Raw genomic sequence first — 11144 nt, 5'->3', positions numbered from 1 at the left:
AACCTGACACGTCTTCACTCTCCGCTGGTGCCACAATTGAGAGTCATACTGTCACCCCATCTGGTCCCTGAGATATGCTAGGGACTGTCAGTTGGTTGAAAATGTTCAAAGGCGGGCCACTAGACTGGTGCCTGCACTTCGGCACCTCAGCTACCCTGAGAGATTGGAGCTCAAGATTGAAGAAGCCGCAAGTCCAGAAAACCACGAGGGCAAACTTTTTCGGAGTGAGGGTTGTAAACTCTTGGAACAATCTACCAGATAGTATTGTGACAGCACCGAGTGTGAGCTCTTTCAAGACAAGACTTGACCAACACTGGAGTGGGTTCAGGTACATTCAGGAACCGGTGCATGCCCAGTATTTGCCAACAGTGCGTGACAGAGACGTGACCGATCGCCCGGGCGGCTAGCGAGCCGATCTTTTGGTGAAGAAGATAAATGAAAAGAGACGTGACCGATTGCCCAAGCGGCTAACAAGCCGATCAGTGGCGAAGAGGATAAAAGTAAAAGTGTGGCTGACCTAACCAAATACAGTATCCCAGGTTTTCTCCGGGTACTCTGGTTCCTCCTATACTAACACTAGGCAATGAGAGTCATTACAAGGAACAAGACAACTGGCCAAACATCTAGTTTGCTGACAAGTGGTAGAAATGATAAATCAATAACTGTCTATCTGCAGTACAATGCAGGTACTGTTACCATGTCTGGCAGCATCGTGCTGCAGCTGTAAGATGTCACCCATCTGGGTGTCTTTACATAAAGTTTGAAAAGTTTATTATTATTTTGATCGTGTATAATTATTTTTTAGCTTCAAGATCATTGTGATAATTGCATGGATGTCAGAAAATAATAGTAGAATTGAGTCTGGGGCAACTGGATAACTGCATGGCAGTTGAATGAGCTATATATTAGGAGATTTTATGGATACAATAATTCGTTTTTGATAATTATGCCAATAACTGGAAGTTACCAATTAATGGAGTCCCGGATAAGAGAGGGCCAACCCGTATGAATTTTTGAGACAAGTCACTATGGATATGATCACACCACAGCACTACAGCAGCACTATCTTACATCAGATATCAAACACACACCATCTTCTCAATGGAGATTCAAACCTGTGACCAATGGACTGTTGGCCTAACATAAAACCACTCCACCAGTTTCTTACTTTAGTCTTTGAGCTTCTTCTGCACTGATGCATAGATATGAAATAGTCTGGGTCCTCAGTTCAAGATCGGGGACCATTTGTGGGGCAACATGGTGAAATAATGGCTTGAGAGCAGCAAAGCCACCAGCAGCTACCAAGACCCGGTGGCCTTGAAGTACACTGCCGCACTCTGTCACTACGTCCCATCTAGAAATAAAAGCGTAACACTCAAGTCTTATATAATAGCTTCTGTGACAGTGTTCACACTTACTTTCTCCATATCCTGACAGGACATCTATAGTGATATGATGACCCTGTACTTATATGAATAATGAATTTATGAGAGTACTGCACAACAATACTGCTTTGTAATTTCAATTAAATCTCTATATTCATCTACAGTCATCTAGTCCTGGTTTAGAGGTAAATTTACCTTTAAAATGTCCTTTTTCAATATTTTCATTGACCAAGAAGTACATCATTGTGAAGTGAAAAATATTCATAAATACTTTTTCTTCCTAGGGTAATTCACTCATTAGCATCATCAGGCTACCTATCTATTATCTTCACTTCTCTCCTACCTTTGTGTAGGGTGAATCAAGGAGTATGGAAACCAACACAGCTTCAAACTCACCAAGGCCTCATGAATGATGAAAGAGAGGAAGAACTTCTTCACGCACAGGGTGAAAGATCTATGGAGACTACCAGTGAAAAAAGTACCGGGATTGAAAATAGTTCTTGACAAAATTATAAAGAAGAACACACACACACACACACACACACACACACACACATCAAGATAAGAGTCAAAGACAAAGACAAAGACGCGACGCGCACGACGACGCACGCGCATTTAATGCACGCATCAAAGACGCACGACGCACGCACGCACGCACGACGCATGCACGCATACACACACACACACACACACACACACACACACACACACACACATCCTGACCACCGGCGGGTGTCAAGACGTATCGGCGCCCTTCCGGAGTGTTAGGTCAACTGTTGTTGGCCCACAACCCCCTCCCCTGGAACGTAGCGTCTACCCACCGGAATATCAACAAGTTCTCGCCAGGAAGCCAATTTCATTTAGGAAAGGAACGGAACCAGTGTTAAACAGAGGTGAACAGTGGTGAACAGTGCTTAAGTCAGTGAGAACAACTCAACAGTAACAGTCGCACCCAAGTTAACCTTCACACAGTGAGGTCCCAGGTACCCAGTGATAACGGCCCGTGAGACCCAACAACAACCAGAGATGTGTTAATCCGTCTACGATAGGAAGGCCTAAGACCAAACCTCACTCATATAACACCATCTGTGAGGGAATTACTACACCACATGTCCCTCATAACACCATCTGTGAGGGAATTACTACACCACGTGAGGCCCCTCATAACACCATCTGTGAGGGAATTACTACACCACGTGATGTCCCTCATAACACCATCTGTGAGGGAGTTACTACACCACGTGAGGCCCCTCATAACACCATCTGTGAGGTAATTACTACACCACGTGAGGTCCCTCATAACACCATCTGTGAGGGAATTACTACACCACGTGGTCCCTCATAACACCATCGGCGAGGGAGTTACTACACCACGTCAGGTCCCTCATAACACCATCTGAGGGAACTACTACATCACGTGAGGTCCCTCCTAACACCATCTGGGAGGGAGTTACTACACTACGTGTTTGCTGTTCAACACGTACAATCCTACATTAATCTGTATGTTCCTTTACCTTTCTCTAATGAAGGCTTTTGTTAAACCACCAATGTAAGTAATAAGTCATTTATGTCCAATGTATATTTTCAGCCTTCGGGCTGCAGAACTTTTTTAATAAACCGTTAATTATTTATTATTATTATTTTTACACACACACACACACACACACACTGGACTCCTTCCCCCGTCATGGTCATCTCTAATTGGGGTAGCCATTAGGTAAAACAATAAAGTAAGTAAATTATATTGAGGGACTTTTATTCCCCTTTATCTAATACTACTCCCCACAAAAGTGACAGATAATACATGAGCATTTATAATTAATATCTTACTTGTGTGTATCACATTTTGATGGCAGAACAGTGGACACGATTTTGTGTAAAATCTGGGCATCACACATCTGAGCGGCAGTCTGATGGGCAGTCACCAGCTTTCGTGGAATAATGTGGCCACCACTTGTGGTACGTGATGATAATTATCATAATCAAAGTTTACTTAATCAAAGTATAAATATGTGCCCACCAAAATAACAGACTAATGTCTATAATACAGTATTTAAGTTACATTACTGAATATATAAACAGGTGGTATCAATATGACAGCTAATTCTAACAATATTTAATACTGTATAAACAAGTAACATCAACATGATAAACTAACACTAACAATATTCAAGTTTCATTTCAAGAGAAGAAAATATCAACACAGGTACTAACTTCACACTTTGCCAGACAACACTTGCATTATCAGGCAAGTGTAAAAATGGAAAGATATTCTTCCACGAGTTTGTAATATCTTGAGCCTCAAATCCACATTTCTGATTTACTTCCATTAAGTTTTCAAGAGTGCTCTTGTCCAAGGTTACATAAGCATAGCCTGATTCTGTGTAGAATTTCACCCCTGGAGAGAAGAGTTTTTTTTTTTTTACTGCTCATAAATCCTAGGGAGCATTCATATCCAACTGGTTATGTATTGGGATACTTGCTCACAACATCAGTGTTTCATTATCCAAACACTCATAACTGTGTGTAAAATATTAAATGAGGTTACTGTACTCAAAACTGAGGTCACGAATCCCATCATTGACGAGGGATTACTGTATACATTATCTCTGGGTTAGTTTGCAATTTTTCACTTCACAATGCAACAACTAACATACAACAGCCACACATACATGGTGGAGATAGATCATGACTATCTCAGCTTATGATATGGGATGCCAAACCCACCTGGCTGATGCTAAGTTGTTGACTCATAAGGTTTGGTTTAGTTTAAATTTGATCGGTTACATTAAAGTGATAGAACATATGATTAACCCTCAAAATAATCCTTATAATGGTCCATTAAGAATTATTTATGTGATTCAAGAACCAAGGAAAGGTGATATTTTACACACTGTATTAAGTTACATTAAGTATACAATAAGCCAAAAGCTCTACATTAGATCACCCAACAATATACAGTACAGTATATACAAAATATACAAACTTGTCTCTCAAACATTGGTCTGCACATCAACATACAGTACAATACAAACTTCAGGGCCTGATTTCTAAATTGGACAATGGGACTGTGAGGCTAGGACAGTAGTTCAAAGTGGACCAGCAAAGGTTTGTTATGTCTATGTTAAATAACTGTAGTATAATGTAACTAGGTCAGTGATTTAATATTATTTTGTTCATGAGTCATTTTCTTGATAAATGTAAAGTTAGCTGACCTTTTTACAGCCTTTTTATAAGCCCTTTAATTCAATGTGATTATATACTTGTAGATCTAGTCTGTAAAGCTTGTAAGCTTACAGAACTAAAATCCAACTCTCAACCTGTCCAGTTTATAGTGAGGTAAAGCTTAAGTGTGGGATACAAGGGCTTGAAAAACTGGCCCGGGGACAGCCGAGATGGTAAAATCCGGCCATGCAAACCTGTCACACGTATAACATTACACAATAATACAAAGTGTGATGCAAACCTGTCAATTTCTCTAAGTCCCTGAATCTTGCGAGAGACTTAGCTCCAAGATTGCACCAGATTTTGTTTCTATTAATCTGATAACAGAGCCTGCCCTCATCAAACCAGCAGCCAAAAATGTCTTGCCCTTTACGAACCTGAATCAAGAGAGCAGCTGCAAGGCATTTAATATATAAACACATAGAAATACTGTAATTACAAAAAAATATTCCCCGGTATACAAAAGATATCTTCAGTAGCCAGAACAATTAGTGCAGAGCACTTCTAGGAATGAGAGATTTCTGGGTAACGAGATGACTCTCTCAAACCCAGAAAAAAATCCCACATCCCAGGAATTTTCCAGAATTTTCCATGTACAGGTAGTTAACAGGGAAATTTTTCTCAGAATTTTCCAGAAAATTCCAAGGAAATTTCAATTCTGGTTATTGGAAAGTTCTGGTTAAGAGGGATTCCTGCTAACAGAGATATTACTACAGGGTATAAGTATATATATTAATGTAGACCCTAATGCGAGTGTAAACTGATTTTACTATATCTAAGAATACTATTTATGTACGTATTAAGGCAATTAATACAGAATATTATAATTAATGTATTACAGCAGAGGTGAAGTGACTTGTGCCAATCTGATTACTGTATAAATTCTGAAGTTTCAATACAGTACATGGAAAATAGGAATAAAGCCAAAATCAACCACAAATCCAATCATATTGTAGTAAAATACTGGACCTAAACATAAAATCCATTTCATAATTTGTCTACCATCCTAGTCTACACACACGCACAGACACACACATGTAGACACAAGGCCCAAAGTGGGCTTCAAGAGGCTGGGGATCAAGGAGTCATGATTTATACTGTAAGTCATAGAATAAACAGGACACACTATACTGACCTGATAGCTAAGAAATTAAGTGTTCAGATTAATATCTTTCTTCTGTCAGATAAATGAAGATTATTTTCAAAACACAAGGAGAACCTTTTAGACATGAGTTGAAGTAATCAAACTGATCAGTGGCCCATCCAACACTAGACACATTCACTACAGAAAAATCTCATTAACTATAAAAAACTTGGAACCCATAAGGATATTCATAATTCTTAGTTTTATCAAGCGTGGTGTCTAGTGGTTACATAGGATGGACCTGCTACTAACTGGTGATATCAGGTGTTAAGATGTGATGGGAGGTAAACCAAATGTTATTCTTGAAGTATTATTTGTGGAAGGGGCACACAAAATATTACATCTGATGCAGAACAAATGAATAAATGACAGAAAGTGAGACAGTGAGAAACTCTTACTTATCCTCTTTGTCACTTAGCAGTTTAGTAGCTGGTACAGTACCAAGGTAGGAAAGGCCTTGTGTTTACATTGAGTTGTTATGAATACTGTATTTTAGCATCACATCTTCATTACACTACAAAATTCCAATGAGTTACATACAATGTGTAACAGAGACGTGACCGACCGCCCAAGTAAAAGTAAAGTAAAAAATATTTTGAAATTTGACAAAATTACCTCTCATAAAATATTTAGAACACAAAAGTAACACCCCTATCAAACTTATCTTTACATCAAAAAGAAACTACATTGCCTTATAAATACCTTTACCTTAGGCTCTGGGGGTCCTACTAAGCAGACAGTTGTATTGGGGATCTGAGAAGCATGGTGGGCAGCAGCTGACCCAATCATGCCAGCACCAACCACAATTAAGTCATAGATCTTTTCCTCGGGAGCAGACATTATTTCAATATTTCCTGCAAATATTAGAATGTCAACAGCTAAAAATTCTATACGCACAATATCTATACAAAATTATAAACCAAAGCACATCAAAATGGTTCAATCAAAGTTTCTTAATGCAGTACAGTATAATCTAATGTAACCTAACCTAATCTAACCCAACATTAACCTGCCATTATTCTGCCTAATCTCTGTGTTAATTTCATTCAGATATGTACACTTCTTTGGGCAATATAATACAGTATGGTACTGTGACCACGTCCCAGGCTGTTGATCTGACTTTCTGTCTCATTTACACACAATTGCAGGGTCTCAATTGTTTCTCTTACTTTGACTACACAACATACATATATTGTTTCTCACTTTTGATCTTTTTTATTTGTTTTTATTTCTTTACGGTTCTATTATTATTATTATTATTATTATTATTATTATTATTATTATTATTATTATTATTATTATTAGTATTATTATTATTACATTTTCGCCCCCAGGCCCTGATGTGGGTTAGTGACCTGAGCCGGGTGGGCTAAGCCCTGTAAAAAAAGAAAAAAAAAATTATCTATGTTTTCCTTAGTGATATACTGTACCACTTAAATACAGTGCTATACTCTAAGTGATAACTATGTACTTAATTCTTACTCCTTTGTATTTATATCTGTCAAAATGACTATCCATACATTAATAAGTTTTCTCTCTCTGGCAAGTGTTACAGTACTTCAGAGGAATATAATGAATTATTTTGACCATTGTCTCTCAAGTGTGAAAGATGACACAGGTTAAATAATGTCATGTATATCTACAGTATCTACTCCACTCTCACTTTCCTGTGGGTTACACCAAGGAATATAATAACCTCCATGACAGGTGTAGAGAGAGACAAGTGACAGCAGTAGCAGGAATAATCCAAAAGTATTACTGTACAGTTCACAATCTTCTATGTGGACAAACTATGTCCATCATCCTATAATTTTACATCTGTGTCTACAAATGCTCAGCATCCTTCCTCTTAATAAATATAGAACATAAATAAAACTTGTAAACAACTTTCCAGCCAACTAGACATGTGAAGGTTCGATGGCAAATCCCAAATTTCTCCGAGTAAATTCAACCCCCAAATTTTTAGGACGATTAAATTTTGCTTGAATAATTAAAACAAAAATGGAAGCTACAGTTTGTGTAAGCAGGTGTCTGGGTTAAGGAAGGGAAATTCTTCAATGGAAGAAAAGTTCCTCAGTTTATCAAAAATAACCCAAAAATGGTGAAGAAAATAAAATTTTGCCAAACAAAAATATCATAAAAAATCTAACCTATTTATGCTCAAATATGAGTACAGTACAGTACAGTACTACAGTATATACAGCATTACAATACAGTACTGTACAAGTTTAACCTCTCCTAACCAGAAGGACCTTGTGGTGGATACTTTCCCCTAAAGCTGCCGACTGATCACCTGCCGTTCGCTTACCAGCCAATCAGCTTTCAGCGAGCAACGTCGACAGACTAGTTCTCAGGTGCAGACGGAGGAGTACTATCGGTGACCGAGTCTTGACCTTCCACTTCCCAGCCAGGATCAGCGTACCAGCTCTGTCTCGCGTACTGCACGGTGATTGGCCCCGCACAGTTCACACCTCGTGTCTCTGATCCTGAGCAGCCGTATAAATAGAGTAGGCCTGGCTGCGGAACTCATTTTACTCTATTCTCCTGAACCAGCAAGACCTCCAAACAAGCTCCTCACCAACCAGCTCCCTCAGCAAGCTCCTCACCACACCGCAACTCCTTAGCACCGCACTGTACATACAATATATATACAGAAAACGCATTGTGAGTTTCTATTCTTATCTCCATCCTGAGTGTGAGATATCTTACATGTACGTACGTATGTGAGCCCATACAAAGAGATAATAGACAAGCAAAGATAACTTGACAACAGTACGCTACAACCTGACCTAAAGACCAAATCTTAAAATTAAAAGTCAGAAACTAAAAAACAAAAAGTATATACTGTATAAATTTCCAACGAAAATGTTAAAGAGTGAAGTTTTTTTATCACCCCATATACAAATCAATATAGAGTTTCATGGTTCACCTTTTTAGAATCTTTACCTTTTCAATTGTTGATAAACTGGTGTAATTACAAACCATGTTATGCACTTAAAGACCTTAGTTGTTGAAGCATGTTATAACATTAATGTCAATGACCTGGTTGACCTAGAAGCTGTAAAGTATATTCAAGACACATGAAGCTATCCATGCTTTTCTCTGATGTCAAACAGGTAACTTGTTACCTACAGTATTTGGGTAAAAGTGGAGAAGACGGCTAGCAACAGAAGTAGTTATTCGATTTTGATCATTTATTCCACAGATGTTCTTTGGATGATAGTAAGTAATAAAAATAATAAGACACCTTTTAATTTAATAATTATTTTTTCTTTATCTATGATTATGAATCACCTGTAATGAGCAGGGATTGAAGGATGAGGCAAACTGTGGTGTAAAACAAGGAAAACAACTGATGATATGACACTATAATGATGTCTCTGCCTGCTTTGTATGTGAATAAAATCATTATTTACCATAATTATTCCCAAAAACTTCTGCCGTGTTGGTGCGGGTTGTCTGCTCTTAGTTTCAGTCATCATTCATACTTTCACATCCATAAAAAAAGTTAAAATATTTTAATTATCAGAGTTTGATTTAATTTGATTTTTCAATGACATTTCCCTTACAATTGACCTAAAATTACTTAACTTAACCTCCTAACCAGGGGGCCGCTCTGCCCCCCTGGATCCCTCGGTATATTTAAGTCACTTGTGAGGGAAATGTCATAGAAGAAAAGTGTCTTAAAATTGTCTTAAAATTGTCTAAACTCGAGAGCCATATTGGTTGAAACTGTAGTAATACCAAAATATTACACAATGCCACTTCAAGAAATTTGCTTTCATTGGTAACAGATATCAAAGTATGTTCTTTCTGCTTAATATGCCAGGGGTCATTGGTAACAGATATCAAAGTATGTTCTTTCTGCTTAATATGCCAGGGGTCTTGGGGCGGAACCCCCTGGCTAGGAAGTTAGGAAGGCTTCTTTGGTTAGGTTAGTTAGGTCAAGTTCTATTAGGTTCTGTGCATTGTTGCATCGCTTTTATTAATTACTATTACCCCAGAAAATATATGTGGAAAAAATTAACAAAATCGAACAGCTCCTCTTAGTGTTGGCTGTCTGCTACACCTTTACCCCTAATTGATATCGAAATGCCAAAATAAGGACTAATCAACTAACTTCCCATTGGTCTATGTTGATATGTCCTACTGTTGGTAGAAGCGACATTAATGGTCTATTAACTAATCTATTTATAAAATATCACAGCTATTCTTTTATTTTACCCAAAACTTTAAAAAAGCTTATTTAATAGCTCCTAAATGACAACATTAAGCGACATCTTTAAATAATCTCAAAATAACAATAATAAACATCTTTAAATAACATCAAAATAACAACATCAAACGACATCTTTAAATAACCCCAAACTAACAAAAATAAGCGACATCTTAAAAAAAGTCATTTACCTGTGTTTTCACTTATAGATGTCTGAAGAACTCACGTCACAGTTTTCTTAAGGCGATGTTAATATATTTAACAAGTTCCAAGACGTAATTACTATCAGTAAACATTAAAATAAAGAGTAAACATTGGTCCATTGGCTGTAAAGAGTCAATATAAATGATATGGTTTATGTTACCTTACACGAGATGTATCACATGATGTAGTTTGTTTTTATTAGTTTAGATTAACTACAGCAGTATGCAGGGAGTACATAATAAGGAAGTTAGACTCAAAGTGTATAGTGGGCCACAGTGGATGACATTTATTTTCAGCTTTAGTTTGTGATGTAGGTGTGCCGTCTGCATTGTTTTGTTCTTCTGACCGCGACATAACAATGTATATAATTAAGCTTCGCGTGGGTAAAAGTCTTGCCCTGTCTTGAAACTATCAAAACGCGACAGAGTAATTCTAAATTGTAGGCGTTGTGTCAAGGTCAACGCAGTGAAGAGGGTAGAGTTGGCTCGACTTTACCTTCACCTTCCCCCACACAGCTCTACCGCTAACCTACCTTTCGTTCTTCATATATTCCTTTATTGTGCTGGTATAGCCGCAGAGACCAGAAGTTGTGCAAGTCTTGGATTTTTTTTTTGGGTGGTGTTGGACTCGGGCTGCTTTCGTGGCGGTGTCAGTCTTACAAAAGAAACCCAACCCTTCTCTCCATGCTCTGTTGCCGCTGCCGGGCACTACAGTAGTGTTGCTTTTGGCGGTCCTAGGGTTATCCTATCGCCATCAGACAAGCTGTGTTAAGCCACGGCACCCTTCTCTACTCCTACGACTACCTTCCACAGAAACTTCTTTTCCCCTGTCATTTGCATTTTAGTAAGTTGTTTAATTAATTGTTTTGTATCATTCTGAGGAATTCACAACGCAGGAACGTAGGAAAATAAAATTCCTACTGCAAATAGGAAGTTTAGTGGCTCTAGCTATAATAAATATAGTGACCCAT

General features: G+C 38.1%; 1 protein-coding gene across 5 annotated transcripts; it reads right to left on the bottom strand.

Annotated features, from left to right (window-relative positions):
• Nucleotides 1–449: 449 nt before the first annotated feature.
• On the bottom strand, nt 450–10890 carry LOC121857918. Of its 5 annotated transcripts, none has more exons than XM_042354164.1 (7): nt 10335–10619; nt 8063–8240; nt 6463–6608; nt 4852–4987; nt 3600–3783; nt 3216–3338; nt 450–1354 (listed from the first exon to the last, which is right to left on the bottom strand). In XM_042354164.1, the coding sequence occupies exons 3-7, from the start codon at nt 6592–6594 to the stop codon at nt 1165–1167; spliced, it is 765 nt and encodes a 254-aa protein (XP_042210098.1). In that variant the 5' UTR covers nt 6595–6608; nt 8063–8240; nt 10335–10619; the 3' UTR covers nt 450–1164. The 5 variants fall into 5 exon arrangements, with proteins under 5 accessions (XP_042210098.1, XP_042210095.1, XP_042210099.1 ...); XM_042354161.1 differs by lacking the exon at nt 10335–10619 and adding an exon at nt 10162–10328 and having other exon boundaries at nt 8063–8385; XM_042354165.1 differs by lacking the exons at nt 8063–8240; nt 10335–10619 and adding an exon at nt 10707–10890.
• Between the last annotated feature and the right edge of the window lie 254 nt (nt 10891–11144).

The sequence above is a fragment of the Homarus americanus genome, unplaced genomic scaffold, assembly GCF_018991925.1.
Source record: "Homarus americanus isolate GMGI-L3 unplaced genomic scaffold, GMGI_Hamer_2.0 scaffold20242, whole genome shotgun sequence".
In the NCBI taxonomy this organism is placed as follows: Eukaryota; Metazoa; Arthropoda; class Malacostraca; order Decapoda; family Nephropidae; genus Homarus; species Homarus americanus.
This window is presented reverse-complemented; position numbering and strand designations above follow the sequence as displayed.

Coding starts and splice junctions, on each gene's coding strand:
- LOC121857918 (XM_042354165.1), bottom strand. CDS start 6,594: ATGTCTGCTCCCGAGGAAAAGATCTATGACTTAATTGTGGTTGGTGCT. Junction 3,339..3,599: donor GTTGTCTGGCAAAGTGTGAA/GTTAGTACCTGT, acceptor ACGTACCACAAG/TGGTGGCCACATTATTCCAC. Junction 1,355..3,215: donor TCAAAATGTGATACACACAA/GTAAGATATTAA, acceptor TTTTATTTCTAG/ATGGGACGTAGTGACAGAGT.